This window comes from Styela clava, chromosome 1 (genome assembly GCF_964204865.1).
Source record: "Styela clava chromosome 1, kaStyClav1.hap1.2, whole genome shotgun sequence".
Lineage (NCBI taxonomy): Eukaryota > Metazoa > Chordata > Ascidiacea > Stolidobranchia > Styelidae > Styela > Styela clava.
Window position 1 is genome coordinate 32497853 of NC_135250.1, and position 19344 is coordinate 32517196.

A 19344-nucleotide genomic window follows, 5' to 3' on the forward strand; every position below is an offset into this window, starting at 1 on the left:
GCGATTTCGTGAAATCAACAAATGTGATTTGTTCTTGCAACAATGACTTGTCTCTATTTTACAGATTTCACCAATAGAAAAATCCCTACGTCTGCAATAAAACCACACCGAGTTAAATTCAATTTAGTACCGTGAAAATCGGTTGAATTTACTTTACTTTGTGCCATGGGCACCAGAAATTTTTCAGTTTCCAATTTCTACAACAGCGTTTTTAATCTGTCGCAAGCCTTCTACATCAATCTTGTATGTGTCCAGTTTTTAGTATTTTATATTGCCGCTCTGAAATCCCGATTTAGGTTGCTTGCAGATGCACTTCTTTATCTTTAGCATTATTATATAATGACTCGTTTTTCTCAATGGTTTCACAGTTCCGTATGCAAGGCATATATATATATATATATGGAGGTTGAAGGAAATTTGTGATTATAATCACCGACGTAAAGGTGTTTATGGTCTAAACTCTAAATAACATCTCGAGCTGGCGAAAACAATCGGTCATTTAAAAAAAAATTTGTCGAATGGTATTGCCGACTTTTTCATTTTCCTAAACAAAATTTTGTTCACAGTTAAAGTATACTTTATATGAAATTAAAAAGAAAATGTCCACATCTAGAAACCTGCTCGCGGGCCGGATGAAACGTTGCCGCGGGCCGGACGTGGCCCGCGGGCCGCAACTTGCCCAGGCCTGTACTATGATGTCGGTGGCAATAATTCAACTGGATTTATCGCTCCCTCGAATCATTTTATTTTTGGCGTTTTCACAACCACGATAATTCCACTCTAAAATTATCAAAACCCGGGAGATTCAAATTTTTATTTTCTCCACCTACTTTATTTGTATAAATCAAGACAATTGCTATAATTTATAGACACGAAAGCCACAACGAAGTAATACGGGTACGCAATTTTTTACTGTAGCAGTATCTGTGAACAAACGATCCCGCGACAGAAGAAATTATCTTCAGATGTTACAGTCCCAACGGAATCTTAGCCAATAATAGAGTTAATAAACTGGGCCATGAAGCGCTCAGTCGAGTGATCCAAACTGAGCTCCAATTCGTTGAAGTCACGTCCAAAAGCAATAACTGGATAAATTAGGCTACTTGTCAAAGTCGAGAGGAGGCTTCTAAATATGCTCCCGAGTTCCCGAGTATCCGTATTCCATTCCGTACCGTAAACCTATATAATTCTCAACATAATACCGCAGCTACCAAGTTTCATTTATCTACATCTCACGCAAATAAGACGGTTTCGTGGAGCTTTAAAAATATTCCAACGCTGCCAAACATGAACCAACTTTATAATAGCAGAAGCGTGGACTAATGGCCACCTGTGAAACATCAACCAATCACGTTAAATTCACTTCTGAACGACATAATACTAATTTCGTCGTCACAAACGTTTTTATAATACCGCCAGTGGTGTCGTCATATGAATCGACATAATATTCACTATGACGTAAATGACTAAGCATTCCGACACAAATAAACCCACAAGCGGAACTTGCTGGAAGTCCTACGCTTCAGAATTCACCAGATGTTTTGGGCATTTTGAAATGGGAAAATAACAGGAATCTTTATTGCCAGTGAATACAGGACTGCAGGAAGTATGTACAGTTTTGAAGGAAAATTTCGAACGACGCCAAATGTATCTTTAGGTGGTAAAAGCAAAGAGGTGAGTACCGTACGGTACGGTCTGACTGTACCGGTACCGTACGTACCGGTACCGTATTAATAATAATAATAATCCAAGTCGGGTACCGGTACCACCGGTATGGGATTGGTTATATTGTTTGTTTTCGGAAGCATGGACTTGGTGGTGGAGGAAGCCGCACGGCGTGTGGTTAGATAAGATAAGATTTTATTTCGATTCATTCGCAAAAACAAAATAAACATATATACACCAAAGATTAAGGCGAAGAATCTGGAAAGTGAACAAAACCTAATAAAATAGGTTTAAAACGTATTAAACGCGTTCACTTACCAAAGATTAAAGAAGAAAGAAACGAGTCACAAACACAAACAAATAAACATGAATATTGACGGCAGTCATTACTCAGGCGTTTCACTTGGTAATCAGGTTGTGTGCAATCTTTTCAAAAACAAAAAAGTGAATTCAATATCCGCTGTGCGTGTGATGCGGCATGTAAACAAACAGTCCGAAAAATCCTAGTAGGAGGTGCGAATGCATGTTTCCGTTCCATGCTCAGATGTATATCCAGTAAAATCTACTAAAACGTTAACACACCAATGTAAAAATCGATCGTAAAAAATCCGCGTGCGACGCGCGCGACGGCTGTCGGTACTTGTTATACGGTATTTTAATGGATTCTAATTGATAATTAATTTTATTTGTGTCCTGTTCAGGGTGAACAGAAACCTTCGCCCACCTTCCCACAGAAACCGGCAATAATTCTGAATTCTACAGTCAGACAGTGCTCAGTCTGTCAGTGCGGCGGTGCGGCTCATTGTGCTAAGCGTTAGGAATACGCTCGTCATTGCACCTCTGATTATTCTGCACGGGTTCAAATCCCATGCAAGGATAGTTAGTTATGTGCGAGAGGAATGCGAATCTTCTCTGTATATAATGTATGGTTTTGGCAGATTGCTCTGCACACAATGCCCCGAAATTATTTATACTTACCGGTAATGATTCTACCGAATTTTTCACCCGTTTTCTCAGAGGTAATTTTATATCTATTTACTTTAACTTACCAAATGATGAATTTTTCAGGATAAATTGAACAAGGAAAGACTTCTGCAAAAAGCTCAAAAAGAAAGACAAAAACGAGAGGTTTGTTTATTTTATAATTCTCGTTTTATCAAAGAAAAACGTCTATATCAGGGTTTCCCAAACTGGGTTTCGCAATGACTGCACAGGGGGTCCGCAATGATATGAAGGAAGTCCCATTGATCTTTAATGATCGATTTTAATCCAAAAGCCATTGCATTTATTTGGATGAGCGTTGTGGACAAGTATCCATTGCTGTCATCAAAAGCAATTATAATTTTATTGCCTTTTGAACAACCTAAATGTGCGAGGCAGCATTTTCAGCTCGCTCCGATATGATGACAAAATACAGGTCAAGACTTGCCGTAGAGTTGGATCTGCGAGTTTGCTTGTCACAAATTGCTTTGAGAATCGATAGATTGTGAAGTGAAAGCAACCTAATGCATTACATTATTGTCGTTGTGTTGTAAATGAAACATTATCCTTTCTCGTTGGTTAGACACAGAAATTGATACGGCATAGGATGGGTGTCCGTCAAAACCAAGATTTACAAATAGCGGTTCGCAGCCCAAAAAGTTTGAGAAACTCTGGTTTATATCTGAAACAATGCCAGCAGTTTTTGGATTTAAGTTTAGCCTGAAAAATCTGTATTCAGGATTAACCTATTTCAGACGCCCAATCGAGCCCAATTTTGAATACCCATTTTTATTAATGTCATACGACCCCCAAAATTTACCCAATATACAATAATTATATACCATTGGAAAGGTATTTTAGAGTACTATACGCTAGATGTCACTGGAGGACCGTAAACCAAAACACCTCTTTCAAGAGGTCTCTCGTAACGTCAAAAAATAACAAAAATATTTACACTCTCTCATTCTATCAGCTGTTGGACGTCTATAGCTATTGTAAAGCTGAAATGTGACTATACAGTTGACTGCACATTGGTTTTCTCTTTCATATGATACTAAACGCTTTTCCATAGCGCGCGTTGTTCAAGCGTTTTGGAAATTTTCCGTTTGAGAAGTCACCACATCGAATCAGGCCAGGCTAAGCTTGATAGATCGATCGGTTGTTTGTTTGTGCTTTATCGCGTTGAAAGTTTTTGTGAGTCATAATAAAACATTTATTATGAATCATAAAAGCTTATAATCGTCAGACAAGGAGAATTTGCGAGATAAAACGCTTAACTTTTTTCTGTGAGGCAGCTGCGATCAAACGACTTGATATTTTTATAACTTCCTGACGTTGTGAGATGTCCACTCTCCTATGTTATGTAGCATATAAAATGACCTTCAAAATAAGACCTTATCATACTAGCTTTTGTTATTGGTTAGCGCGCAACGCCAAGGTTTATGGAATCATTTTCTTGTTGTGCGACGTTTTTATATCGCAGCGGGAAGTACACGCGTGATATGTAAGCGAAATTTTATCACTTCTAAATGTCATATAAGGTTCATTCTCATATCGTTGTGTGGGGAATAGGATTTCCTTTCAAGCAAGACCATAACAAACATTCCAGACCCCATGGTATACACACAGCATTGCAAAACGTCTGAAACGTCGCGCATGCGTCAGACCGGGAGGATTAGGTTAATACAGTAATAGCTTGACTTTTTGTCTCAACACAGACGTTGACTTGTAACGAAATAAGGACCTTTGGTTGGGTATTCACTCATGCTAGTCTGCGAAATATTTTGGAAGCCCCGCATTTAACAAGACTTAGAGCAAACAGGTAAAGACAGAAATTATTTAGATTTTGCATGTATGGTACATCTGCTGGGCAATTCCATCACAATAATTGCTTAATTAATTAACGTGAATTACTTAATTCCACATTGAATGAAATATTTTTCATCTTTTCAGGAGATTCGTCGGAGATTACAAAGCGCCCTTGTTCTACAATCATGTGTTCGTTCATATCTCGTTCGTCAAAGATTGAAAAATGATTTACGAATACAGTTTGATCAAGAGCGACATCGAGTGTCCAACAAGATAGGAAATATCAATGAGCTGGTGGCGACGTGTCGTTGGTTAAAATTTTTTTACGAACCAAGCATTGACCATGATAGATTGGTGAGGACTTGAAATTTATTTCACCAAATCTCGCATGGATTTATATCTATTCTTTGCTAAATGCTGTTTAGGATGTTGTAGTTAAAACATGATTCAAATCAAATTCTGCTCAGGTGCCAATTTTTTGTGACTTCAATATAAGTTGTGAAGCGATAGTTTCAAGAATTGCTTGCTTTCTTTAACTGCGAGAAAAAATTGAACTGAAAATAGTAATTTTGGACTAAATAGGCCAGAGAATGCACATTCTTCAATGTTTGTCTGATCATTCTGTCTTCGCATCTGAAAAGATCACTGATAAGAAAGTTACAAGCAAATACTGCTATGGGCTGTATTTCTTTTAAAAAGGAGAGACTGGCTGTTTAGCACCAATATGCGTCAGTTTTATGATTTCAATTTGTAACAACTTTTTTAACAACTCAGTAGTTGCTGATAGCTTCTATTATTTTCTGTAATCTTGCATTGATTTTTCCTCAGTTTATCAAAGTACCAGTCATATTTTGTTCACAAACTTATTGAATTTTTTCACAAACTTATCTTTATATATTTCCACCATCAGACCTGGCTGGGTCAACTTTTACTTCGCAACAAAGAAGACTGGCTGAAGAATGACGACTCAAGTTTGTTTCAAACAGCAGGAGTTTTAAAGCTCTGTTGCAGGTGGGAGTCCGGTGATAGGCAGATTTTGCAAGGGTTGAAATATTTTTTACAAAGGGCTATAATGAGAACCCAATACTTTTCCCATTCGCTCTTATAGTGTGAAATTTTATGATGGCGGACATTGTTCCGCTCTAGATGACCATATATTAAGCTCTTAGTGATGTGGCGGGCATGAGACATTTACATACTTAGAAACTATCTATACAACACTCACTACATAATGAAATACAAAATCTGGACATTTCTACAGATGCTTGTCTTCCATTGATTCCACAACTACAATCGCCATCCCGATGAGAGTCTTAGAAACATTCACTTCGAATGATTTAGTGGGGTCAAGTCGAAAGCTGGAGAATCGTGAAACAGAGATATGTTTGCTGAAGTTATGGAACGCTCTTGTTAGAAACGGTAAGTATTGTATTTGTGTGCAATTTTTTATATTTTATTCTCAACAAGTCTTTAAACCAACAGTCACCAACATGCAGGGAGCTAGCCTGCTATTTTCCCAGGAGCCAAAATCTATTTGGATAGGCACGCTTTCTCTCGTTATTTGAATGAGAGTTGTTGGACCTTTCGACAAAGATTTTTATCAATGCAGTAACTGCTTTTCTATTGCATACTATGTTTATGTATTGGCTTTGTGTTTGTTAAAAATTACGAAACTCACCATCTATAAGCCAGACTTTTTGCAAGTAGCAAACAGGTTTTTCATGATTAGGCTTCGGGATATTCTTGAAATTACATATTTTCAAAATAATACTTTATATCAAACACATTTATCTTTTTTAGGATATTTTTCCTGTATTCAACATTTGTTGACGATACGTGTTCCATCGGATATACCATCAGAAGGGGATTCCCCAATACATCCTCCCACACACCTTGCTGGTACATTACTGAATCTGCTGACGAGACCTATAATCGTAGCCGGACAAACTTCAGGTTGGTGAAATAAAACTGAGTATTGGAGTGAAACGAATTGTTAAGCATGTAAAATGAATCCTTCTGCTAGTTGTTGTTGTTGGGAGAATTGTGTTTGTCCGTAATTAATGAACCAATCGATATTAAGTTTTCAGTACTTGGAGATAGTTGAAGGTATTAGAAGCCTAACTCTACTCACTTTTATTTTCAAATAACTCTGAGTTCTATGTTACTCGGTAATTCATCCCAAATTTTTCTTCAACTTTTATATGTTATATGAAAATTTTTTATTTGACATGTGGCTTTTGTGCCCACATATCGAACTCATGGCATAATAAATTAGGCAATATCCAATGCCAATGAAGAATTTTTATTCTTTTCAGAATAAAGCGTCTTACATACTGAGTGTATGCTTGTTCAGGATCTTGACCGTCAATTTTCAATACTGCTTTTGTTATTGACCAAACCTATGTGATTACATTGTCCTGTTTCGTTGTTCCTTACTTTCCATTTCACCACTGTTCAGTATTTCCAGAGTAGACTTTCAAATTATGCGAAATTCCTATTTTCCAGATTCTCAGCCATCCCAAGACACTATGGACTACTCGGACCCTATCACAGAACGACAAGCTGTCATACTCCGAACATTTATATCAGAAGTTTTATGCAAACACCCAACTTCTCAGATGTACCATTACGTCTTCCCTGCGTTTGCTGTAATCGATGATTTTCCTACTTTCAAAATATTGGAAACTGTCAGAACTATGTTGCCAGATTTGGATTTAAAATCACCAGGATTGTTGCCAGCTTTGGTGAAATTTGTTCATCCTAAGTTAGGTAAGAGCTTTTTATATTGGCTAGTTGATAGGATTTATATAAAAAAAAAATTTCTAGCAAAAGAAAAGCTGCTTAAAACATCAATTTCGTGAGTGCGATAATTGCCAACAGTTCCAATTTGATTAAAATAATATGTTTCCTAAAAAGTCGATAGCCAACCATAATGTGAGTGCAGACTCGGCCATGTTATTTTCAACCTTTGATGTTTTTTCCAGAATCTGTGCCTGAAAGAACATTTTCTGGGTATCTCTACTGCCTCCAGTGTCTCTTAACTCATCTTCCAAGAATACGTTGTCATGACGATGAAGAGAATGACTATGACTCATCAGACTCTGATCAGGAACTTGATGCTGACTCCGCAGAAAATAGAATGGAAACATCAACCAATAAATTTCAGGTAAATTCACATTTTTTTATTAATTTGAACAGACATTATTTTATACCTTGATGAGATTTGGTTCTAATATTTTTACATGTCTGCAAATACTTTAAACTATGTTTTCAGGGCGATGTCATTCCGTTAGCTGACCTAGTATCGGATTGCCATTCAGCTCTCACATCTCGACAATTCACCGATGCCTGTGTAGGACGTAGAATCCACGAACAATCAGGAACGGAGAGTTTGGATTCGATCTGTGCGATCTGTCATCATTTGATCGTTGTTACGAAAGTTTCTGTGCAGAAGAACAGGTAGGTTATATATTTCTTCTTTAACAAATATTTATTTATTCAATTATTGATGAATCCTAGTGTTTTTTGCAAGTCACACTCCTGTTTTTGTACAGTTCAAGTAGTTTATAATGTGTGCAGTGCATAAACAGGTATTATAATAAATAAAAAAAACTGCAGAATAGTATCAATACTACAGCAAATATAAAGCTAAATTCCTTCCCACGAACGACAAAATTCGGTTGGAAAACATGTTTATATTGTCTAATGGAAATTAATCACATATAGTTTTGGCTCACCCATGTTGACTCGCTGTTGAAAACAGATCCATGCATGTGGAGCAACCAGTTATTTGTCCAACCAGCTATTACTATGTTTAACCTGTAATCAGAGGAAAAATCAGAATCATTTATATGTTGACTAATTGACAATCTTATTGTCTTTCTTCACACCAATAATAAGGATCTTATGAAATTTCCTCTCCATTGGATAAATAGGAAAATGGTAACAACTTGAAAATGTGACATCATATTTCTTTTCTCACTACTTTATAAATATGAAAATTCCCATCAACTCAATAGATACTATATCACACATAGTTCAAGACGATTTGCTATAATAAAACTTTTTCAGGCTCCTGTACACTCTTGCATTCTCATCTTCCTTCCTTCGTAAGTTATGGCAATCAACAGTTTCTCTGACGTCAACAAGTAAAGTAACAGGGAAAAGGTAGGTTTTACTTTAATGTTTAATGCAGTAGCTCCTAACTTTTTATTTTTGAATTCCCCCTTCCACCTAGTGTGAAACTATTTACACCTCTCTCACTATGCAGGAAAAACTACTGTATTTGTTTAAAACAGCATTTCTCAAACTTGCCCAGGAACACATACATCTTGCCTAGCGAAACACATAGGAATTTGAAAATAAATGTGATGAGTGGTTCCTGAAAAATTTAGCGGATAGTAGAATTAAAAATTAACGCGATAATTAAAAACTTAGCCCCGCCTGTTTGTCGCCAGTCGAGAAACAAATTTACGACCCAGAGTAGCCTGAGTAAGGCCAAGATTGCCATGGTGACCAATTTCAATATCTGATTTGCGGAATGCCTCAAAGTAGCTTGTGAAACCATGGTTCAAACTTCAATCATTCGCATAAGGGATGGCTGTTGGACACACCATTTTCCAGACGCGCTAAAAATTTTTTTTTTCTTGTGTTAGATATGAATTGATTTTCCCTCTTAAATGCAATGTTATTATATTTATTTTCCAGTATACCTGTCGTCCAACTCTTATTCGAAGGAAGCCAAATCTCAGAATCAAAATCGATCGCAATTCGATCAAAACTTGTTGTTTTCTGCTCATTGTTTTGTCACAATCTACTTTCTGTTCATGACACGGACTTTTACAACAGTAAGTTTGAAATTCCATTCTCAATAATTAGTGATTCTTGTTTCAGCTTCAGGATTTAGCTGAGTTATTCACTTTAAGACTGAATCAGAGTAAGTAAATGTCATAAAAATGCCATAGCTACTTACTGACTTCCTGGTTAGGTTCCTGTTAATCGGTTTATACTTGCATGTATAGCACCACCTTGAATCTATAAAATGTCAGTAGCTTTTGGCATTTCAATGGCCACCATAACATTGGTTCAAAGCTGAGCCTTCTATATTTCTGAGTGAGTGCTAGGGAGAGTGAGGGTACTAGGATATTATTGTGTATTCAAGTCCTTTCCCCTTGTTTGCTTTCTACTTTGGATATGTATGTAGTCGTTGCCATGAGGATATTTGAATGAGATAGTAAAGTTATAAATGAAAATGATATAATCTCCGTTACATAGAACATGTATCAATCTATTTACCATCAATTTTATCATCACAGTAACACAAGGATCAAGTCGACATATGGCGTTTACCGTGGCAGAGTTGGTTTCAATTGCACTTACGATACGCGACGTCTGTCTGGCATTGATCAAACAAGCTCTTCCTGAAACCAGATCAAGATTTGGAAACTTTAATGCAAAGTAAGCACTAGTTCTGAAAAATAGATGTTGATTTTTTTTATATGATGTTCACACTCTGAGCAAGACTGTACAATCAGGCACTGGTAACTGATGAAGCACTGTATTTAGAAGAACTGGAACCTTACCGGTCCAACATTGCCCAACGAGATTATCACACCATGGGTGAGGTGTTGGCCTCAGATTTCAAGCTAATATTTTTAACATTCTATGCCAAGACATGTCTAATGCTTTAACCACTAGATCGTACAGCCCACAAAGTTGTATAGTATGGTTTGTTACCTCATGCTGCACCATCGAATCTTTCCATATTTCTGTCTGCTATATCTCAACCAGTGAAGGCATGAAATAGCGGCAACAAATCTAGCATCTTCTCATACATCTTCTGCAATAGCTATGTCCAAAGCAACAGAAATGTTTTAAAGTATTCCACCTGACTATAACGCACTGAACCGTGGCCCACCAGTCGCTTGTCAGTAATTTATAGCATTTCTATTTGGCAGAAATGTTCTGCATGCATTATCATTCGGACAAACGATCAGACCAGAGAAATTTTCCGGGAGCAAAGATGTTGAGATTGGGTTGAGTGAGATCAACGACACAGTGTTTTTATTCACAGTGAGTATGGTTTGGCTGTTTATTGCAAACTCAATAACTTCAAGCGTGGTGGTAATGATATTGGTTTCCATGTTCGAAGCGATGTTCGTTGATACAATTATTTTGCGACAGATTAGATTGATATAGAACAGGGGTGGGCAAGGTTTTTGAATCAGGGGCCAAAAATTTTGCCCATCTTGTCTGGCGGGCCATGTATGTGTGGCGTAAAAAGTTACATTTTATAAACAATATTTACAGTGTTACAAAGCAAAGTTGGAAAACAATAAGCCTCGTGCCAAAACTAAATTTAATCGCTATCTCAAATTATGATTAGAAAACCTAGGAAAACATCGTAATTGCAATCTTGCTCAAATATTTCTTTCCAAACAACCCAGGTATGCAGAAGACTGGTGAAGCAGTTGCACACGCGGGATTCACGTCGATCTTTCATTCCGAACAGACATTGGCTTTCAAACCTAATCTATGTCAAGAATGATCAATCGAATGATTTTGCTCAACGTTGGTATCGGAGATCTGGAGCAAACAGCACAGTTGCAGCACATTTGGCAAGTAAGTAAGCGACGTGCAGTGGTTTTCTGCCCTTTATGGCTCCGACCCCTTTTTGGAGGCTTTTAGCACTCATGGTACCCTTGTTTATTATTACAGTGGTATTTATAGTGTCATTTTGATTGGAAGATTCCAAATCCCATCATGTTCAAACAATTCAGGCATAGAAAAGCGAAAGCACACTGTGAAAAACCCTTATGGAGCATTTAACTAGGAAGAATGGGGAATTTTCTTGTGAAGTGAAAGTAAAATCAGTGTTGTGCCTAGCATTGCGGCTCCCTTGAGAGCCGAGGATCCAGGTTAGGAACTGCTGGCCTTAAAGATTTTATCGCCGGACTGAACTGGTTAAAATCTGAGATTCGAATCCAATATCCAGGGTTTATTAGGTTGGGTATGCAATGCCGAACCATATAACAGTAGCCCCTTACATATCAGAGACGTGTACAGCACTTTGTTCAGAGCAAAAGTTGTGAATATGCGTTGAATGAAGAAAAAGATAATTCATCGGTTCCCTCCTGTCTGAAAGTTCCTCACTTCCGTTGATATCAGTGAAAGCTTGTTAAAGCGAAATACGTAAAGAAGCTGTTATAATTGTCCCTACTTTTAGATACCTCAGATGAAGACATCATACTATCAGTAACTGAAGCCAGACAACTTGCTGTCCTGATGAATATTCCTTTCGTCATCCCATTTGACACAAGAGTTTCTATATTCACAGTGAGTATGTTTGGCTCTTTAGCGGTTTTTGCATCGTGCTGAGCATTAGGGAGCTAATTATCATGGGAGGTAATTATGAGTAATAAAGATTGCTAGGCTCCTCGCCGCCGTAGGTGTTTCACATAATCACTGGCCTGTTACGAATTTTGGTGTGAGGTTACAGCGTCCCTATCAAATGAATGAAAATTAGATTCATGTCACCAGACTGCAATAACTTACGTTAGTTTTCGATCAATCAGAAATGAAAGAAGAATATAGTTTTGTTACATGAAAAATTTTTTAACATCTGGCAAATTAGGGCCGGGTATTTTTTCCCTCCGTGTTATTAGGAAATCGAGATGTAACCATGTAGGCTACGTGTCACGCATGACATTATTGTACTAATGGTGCTTTCCACAGTTACTGAATGATATTATAAGTTCACAAATTTTTTCTCCCACACAGACAATGCTACACAAGGATCGGGAGAGCCGTGAAACTCATCGGGATCGTATCATGGAAGAGGCGGGGTTTGGGCATTCAAGCATGACAAATGAAGTCACGGTCCGACGAGAATTCATCTATGAAGACGCTTTCAATGATCTATCGGAGGAAAACGGTGAGTATGATCAGATTCTGAATGATGAAACATTTTAGGGGGACTTCCTGAAAGTTTGTTGACTCCCATTACAGTCAGTGTATCTACCAAACGAACAATGAAAAGTTTTTTGAATTTGTGTGGAATTCACTACTTTTCTGTCGTTTTTCTGGTTTTGATCTGAATTTGAATGGATTCATGTGCCAATCTGTGTTTTCTGGTGCTCAATACACCATTATACTTACATGTAGGTCTTCCATATATCACTAACTCCTAACTTACTTGCCAAAAAGCCAATCTAATTGCCAACTGTCTTTAATAATCGTCACAGTCTTACCTAGTGGCTGCGAGCCTTTTTTAGTCGCTAAATGCCCTAACTTACTTATTACTTAGTCTCTTCTATATTTGAGTAATTATTCATAAAACAGACATGTTCCCAATTGTAATCACATTTTCCACATCTAAAACATAAAATCTTTTCTTTTTAATGAATCCTTATTTTCTAATTCAAACAAAGGCGTTTTCACATTTATATCATCATTTCTCTTGCAGCACCAGATTTGCGTAAAAGACTTCGAGTAACTTTCGTCAATTCTGCTGGGCTTGACGAGGCTGGATACGGTGCAGGAGTTACACGAGAGTTTTTGCAGCAAGTTGTGAAAACAGGGTTCGATCCAACGAGAGGATTTTTCAAAACGACAGCTCAAGGAAGGCTTTATCCGAACCCACATGCATCAGCAATCACACCGAATGCAAACTCTCATTTCCATTTTCTGGGTCGAATGTTGGGAAAGGTAGGTCTTTTTTGTGTGATGCTTATTCACACGTTTCGCTTAAAAAGCTTCCAATACAAGCAGTTTCTGATACCTGAGATTGTTTGGAGATATTGTGGGATTTTACCACAGTTCTATGATTAGCAATGTCAGTCGTGCCAAGTCTAATGCTTCATCCAGAAAGGCATTGCACTCACAACTAGGAGGTATTGAAGATCATAGGTTCTTGAACTTTTTCAGCTAGGGATGCTCCAAAAACATAAAAGTTATAACACAACATTAAAAAAAAAATTTTAAATCCCTTATTTTGCCAACTTTAATGTGTCTGTTTTTGAAAGTAAATACAATCGAAAAGAGACCCTCCATTGCAAATTTTAGTAAGTCTTCCTATTTTTGGTTTTAAATTCACTCAAATGACTGAATGTCAGGTAGAGGTGGCTGAGTATTGAGCAGGATATAATAAATTATCAGAGCATCAAGATAAATCTTTCCTCCCCTTTGGGATGAATATGAAAATCCTGTCCTATGATTAAGTCGTTTTATTGGCTTTTCTTTCCTGGGATAAACAGGAAGACTCTATAGTATGATTGAGTCATCCTATCGTCTTTCGTCTATAAATTTTAAAATCCTATGCTTAACCCTTTCGTGCGGTGGGCACGTATACGTACCAACGACACAAGTCACTAGATTGCGGCGGGTACGTTGATGTACTCCACTGTTTTATTTAGCAATCGGTCGCAAACTGTTGGTCTAGTTTTTCCGGGTTTTAGTTTATTGATAAAAAATCTTCTTCGAGATTAACAAAAGCAACGCTCGATCTCGCTTTCGTTTACGACGGGAATTTTATTTGCGGTGGAACGAGGGAGTGTTTTTGAAATTTATGCAAATTTCGGTGTTTTTTGGGTGGTAATAGGAGACATATTATCCCTTTCATCTACCAAAGTATTTTGAGTTAGATCACGAAATTGCTACAGCAATATTATGTTATTGTTTGCCAACCACGAAGCGGTAACAGTAGAGGATTTAGCGAATATTTCTATTTTTATCACGGTTTGAAGTTTCAACCCCCAAGAAAAAAAAATGCCCTTTTTCTATCCGGTTTGTGACTCAGACCACCACTTTTAAAAAAACTTTTTTTTTAATCGCCAATTGCAAGCTCTTTAAATAAGCTTTCCAACGACCTGTCAGTGGGCAGCAGAGGATCATTAGTTTTTCGTTAGTCGATTGATTAGTTGTGGGGGTACAAATGCATAAAATCGGCATAGCAAATACGATTATTTAATAAAAAATAAAAATCGCATGGAAAGGGTTAATCAGCTAACAGCTTTCCTCTTTCCTGTCTTAGATATGGAAAGCATATCTTATGATTAGGGCCTCTGTATCAGCTTCCCTCTTCCCCAGGATGAACACAAAAAACCTAGCTTGATCAATTCTTTTCCCTTATCAGGTTCTCTATGAAGGAATGCAGGTTGAACTTCCCTTCGCTTCGTTCTTTCTCTGCAAAATCCTTCAGCGGAAAAACACTGATGTTGACATCAATCATCTGCAATCACTGGATCCAGACTTTTACAGGTATGTCAGGCTCATCACCTCACGCCAGTGGTTTTCAACCAGGGTTCCTTCAGTACAGTACAGGGGTTCCACAAATTAACATTAAAATCCGAGAGTGTAAATTATTATATGTAGGCTATACGATTCAAGCATATTCAAATATGTTGTTTTTATTAAATTCTCTACACTTTAGATCAGCGGTTCTCAATCGGGGGCCCTCGGCCCCCTAAGGGGGCCACAGAGGAGTTGGAGGGGGGCCACAAGGATGGGCTGAAATCTGAATTTATTTTTCACTTTAAAAGAAATCTCAGTTTTTCCTAGTTTGCTGCTCAACAAGGTTATTTCGCAGGGTGTTTTCGCTCTCATTTGTGCAAATTGTTTTAACATAATGGGATTTGGAATCTATCAATGAAAATAACCCTATTAATACCTCTGGAATATTAAAGTGGGGCCATGAGTGCTAAATGCCTCCGAAAGGGGGCCACGAGTCATAAAAGGTTGAGAACCACTGCTTTAGATATTGATTTGCCATTTCTAGCTTTATTTTTGCAGATATTTACCATTTATTTAATTTTTCATACAGTATATATTAATATATTATTGCACGGGGTTCTGCTAGTCTCTGGACTGATTCATTGAGGTTCTGCTCCACCAGAAGGTTGGAAACTAAAACTAGGATTCTAAGCCTTTTTTCCTGTCAGGTACCCACATTCATGTAACAATCAGCGCGAATCCCCAAGTAAGCTGACGTGAAATGAAGTAGTGATATATTGAATGACCCAATTTTGCTCGTAATATCTATGGGGGAACCTTACATGAGCACAAAAATGAGCTGGCGAAGCCTGCATGCAATAATATTTCCCAAATATAAAAACACAACAACTGCATATACTTTGCTGAATCTCGTTAGAATCAGTTTATTAGCAGGACAAATAATTCTGGTCCTTGCAAGGAGTTTCCCTTTATTCTGAATTTCTTTTTTGTTTGTAGAAACCTCATGTACCTGCATGACTATGATGGAGATGTTTCAGACCTCGCTCTCAATTTTACTGTTGTTGACGAAACACTAGGTGTCACTAAAGTGAACGAATTAATGCCGGATGGAATAAATACGCCTCTGACGAATTCAAACAAAGTTTTGTGAGTTCTTAACATTTCTCATTGCCTAAGCTGAGTGCTCTTATATGAAATGTTTGCTTCAAGCAAGACTGCAGACAAGCAATCACTCAGATAACTGCTAAGTTTGTACATCAATATGTATTCTTTCAGGTCAAACAATTGCTGACTTATGTGAAGTTATATTATAGGCCAGTTCAGAGTGGGTGAAACTAAATGAAATTTAATTTGCTCTCCAACTCACAAGAGTCTAAAAATAAGAGGATGTCTTTAACTCCGATATCAATGAAACCTCACTTCAATTCCACAATTGAAAACAACATTGAACTTTTTAGAAAACCATTTCTTTCTATTCATTCCAGGTACATGCATCTAATGGCAAACTTCAAACTAAACATACAAATGAGAAGCCCTTGTCAAAGATTTCGTCGTGGTCTAGAGAGCGTAGTCACGGTTGATTGGTTGCAGATGTTTGACCATGTTGAGTTTCAAACTCTGGTCTCAGGCGCAGAAGTTCCGATAGATATTGAGGACCTTAAGCGATATACTACCTATTCAGGTGAGTTCCAAAATCTTTGGGTTGTAATTAATCCCAATTGAAGGCCAGACTCCTCACTATCATGGGATAGCTTATGATGGTGCATGATAAGGTCATATAGATATCGGATGTTTAAATAGGGTCTGGCAACTGGACTAGAGGGTTTACGAAATTAACAAATGAGTGAAATCGAACTGAAACTTTGATTTGCGATGCGAATCCCTGATTCACAATTAGCATGCTCAGCCCTTGCCTTTTATGAAATAAAATCTGCGTAAAGCGAGGTCAGGCACGTTCAATCAAAAGTAAAGAAGACTCGTCTTTGAGCAAAGTTATGGGCAACAAAGGAAATGTCAGAAGCCACTCCTACTTGTTCTTAAATGTATGTTTTGAAAAGGCTCAATATTAAAATCTCAGAGAATTAACAGTAAAATAATGACGATAATAACCATTTCTAACGCATAGTAATTTTTTCACCACAAACAGGAGGTTACTCAGCTGATCACCCAACTGTTGAATCATTCTGGGAAGCCCTGAAGGAACTCACCAACAATCAACTCAGCTTGTTTTTATTATTCGTTACCAGTTGTTCTCGGCCACCTTTGCTTGGATTCAAGGTTTGTTAAAAGTTTTTGGACGTCTAATGTCATCTAGGCCTTATAATTTAGTAGTCAATGTTTAGGATTCTCATTTTTTCCATCAAAACGTGATATTCGATATTCTTATAACCACTAAAAACGAAACTTAATGATATAATTGATACATTATAATATGGACAGTCAATATTTTGGATTCACAAACCATAGAAACCAGCTACAGCAATTTTATAGTAGGTGGCCATATCAGTGGTTGGAGACTTTTCAATACTTTGGCCTTTTTGAAAATTTATTCCCCCGGTAATAACGCTCATAGATATTTGTCCTGCACACTGTGGTTTTGTACATTTTTAAATTATACTGTTGAATAAGTGGAATATTTGTAATACTACACGCAAATATGAAGTGAAATCTCCAACCTCAAAAAAAAATTGAATTTCTCTTTGATTGGTAATCCCTGGTCTAGAACTTTGTTCGGGTTGAAGGGTCGAAACCTTTTGCTACAAATATCTTCTCAAACACACAGGAACTCCAACCTCCGTTCTGCATTCAGCGAGGAGGTTCAGAGGATCGTCTGCCTACGGCGTCTACTTGTCTTAATTTGCTGAAACTTCCGGAATATCACGACTCGGAAACTTTGAAATCAAAGTTAATTTATTGTTTGCAAAGTGGAACAGGATTCGAACTGTCCTAGACTTCTGTTCAACCAGTGAAGCAATTGCTGTATCAGCTACAGGATAGATTTGCAACTTGGGACTTTTTAAAGTTTCAGCATTTTACACTTCTTTATTATATTTGACCTAGACTAATTAAAGCATAAAAAATATGTATGAAATGTGCTGCAGTGTGAACTATATTTCCAATCATAAATATTCCTAAACTGCAAAATGGAGTTCCCTACAAAATGGATTGACTCGGCCTGAGAAAAGGATAACTGCAAATTAGGCTTATACATTTTATCACCTTGTAACCAAAGTAAAAAATTACGATTATAAACCTCATGAACACGCCAAATAGTTGAATTCAATAGTTTACACGTAGAATTGGCGCGGTGCCCCCACATTGTAGTTTCCTTGAAGCCGGCCCTGTCCAGAAGTAATTTTAAAACAATCTCATCTCTGGCTTCCTAGTTGAGCGGAAATGTGAACTTTTGGATTTATCCTTGACGCTGAAATGTCAGCATATTCCACCTTTGTTAGTTAAGCTTTTTATCTCGTGATTATATTTGGTATTGTTTAAATTATATGAATGAAATAAAAATTTCTTCGTTTGTTTTGTGGGATCAAATCCGGAAACACCTTCACCTTTCAATTTTTTTATATTTCGTAAAAGTTTTATTTTGTTTTGACTTTTGAGTCACCCAACTTTTTTGTGGTCAGTTTAGTCCAGTGATCCAGAATCCTTTCCCCCTTCGATACTCAAGGATTGGGCAGTGTCTCATAAATGTTGTATCCCACCTGTCCACTGTTCTGAGTTTAGATATCATTGTGGCGCAAATGATTGAAGTAAGAACGTGGAGTGCGATTTGTTGGGTTAATTGAAAAAACGTATATTGCGTCCGGTTGTGTTCCTCTAACATGAATGTACCGGGTGGCAATGATGTTTTGTTTGATACGATTGCGTGAATCAACAAATGTTCCGGGCTTATTTTGAAGGACACCTGGAATGTCTGTTCAAGGTCAAGCTGCCGTGAACCCCCGAATAGTCATCGTTTTTCATTACTTGTCAACATCCATCTTCAAGTTTGCTAAAATGGCAGAGATGGATGAGCAGATCAGTCGATGAAAATAACAGCTAGTCACGAATGCCTTGCTCCCATTGTGTCAAGACAATGATTTTCCAGCACGGAAGGCAGTGCCACGCATCCCGCCTTTATGGACATGAGAAGTACATTGTTTTGCTAAATTGTTAGGGTTGTTGCTAAAACAAAATCACTTCAATTCGTAACTAATAAACCAATCAACTCACAATTTTCAGTTACAAACGATGGATGAGGCCCCCGATATTTCACCCAACATGTGGCTACTTTATTCTAATACTTGGGAACATTTTTACATGTCATTCAAATTTTTCTTCCGTATATTTGGGTGTTGCTATTTTGCTTGTGTTAATCGTTTACTGATAACAATTGAAGAGAGAATAAAGACGAGACTTCATTATATGAAAAGGCTATCTTATCCACTTTCCCTTCTCTGGTATAAATCAGATAAGTTGCGTTCATATCAGCTAATTTACGTGACCCCTCTCGATTGGCGTGAGCTCGCTTAAATTCTTTTGTATCGGTTGATACGCTTGAATGCATTTGACCAATCATTTGCGATTAAGTTGTCGGGGACTCGTATGACAAAGTGGCCCATTTATGACATAATAATACGTTTGATTAAGATTGATTCTGACTTCACA

At 37.4% G+C, this 19344-nt stretch overlaps 1 protein-coding gene across 1 annotated transcript; it reads left to right on the forward strand.

Moving 5' to 3' along the window:
• The first annotated feature begins 1368 nt into the window (after positions 1-1368).
• LOC120334902 (ubiquitin-protein ligase E3C-like) lies at positions 1369-18201 on the forward strand. Its single transcript, XM_039402421.2, has 22 exons — positions 1369-1674; positions 2734-2793; positions 4600-4809; positions 5366-5466; positions 5717-5874; positions 6256-6408; positions 6961-7224; positions 7440-7621; positions 7730-7914; positions 8527-8622; positions 9163-9302; positions 9771-9912; positions 10413-10527; positions 10902-11076; positions 11681-11790; positions 12235-12388; positions 12920-13161; positions 14588-14712; positions 15682-15831; positions 16170-16366; positions 16832-16962; positions 17468-18201. Exons 1-22 carry the CDS (start codon positions 1609-1611, stop codon positions 17633-17635), a joined length of 3324 nt encoding a protein of 1107 aa, XP_039258355.2. The 5' UTR covers positions 1369-1608; the 3' UTR covers positions 17636-18201.
• The last annotated feature ends 1143 nt before the right edge of the window (positions 18202-19344 follow it).

Coding starts and splice junctions, on each gene's coding strand:
- LOC120334902 (XM_039402421.2), top strand. CDS start 1,609: ATGTACAGTTTTGAAGGAAAATTTCGAACGACGCCAAATGTATCTTTA. Junction 7,225..7,439: donor ATTTGTTCATCCTAAGTTAG/GTAAGAGCTTTT, acceptor TGTTTTTTCCAG/AATCTGTGCCTGAAAGAACA. Junction 16,367..16,831: donor GCGATATACTACCTATTCAG/GTGAGTTCCAAA, acceptor CACCACAAACAG/GAGGTTACTCAGCTGATCAC.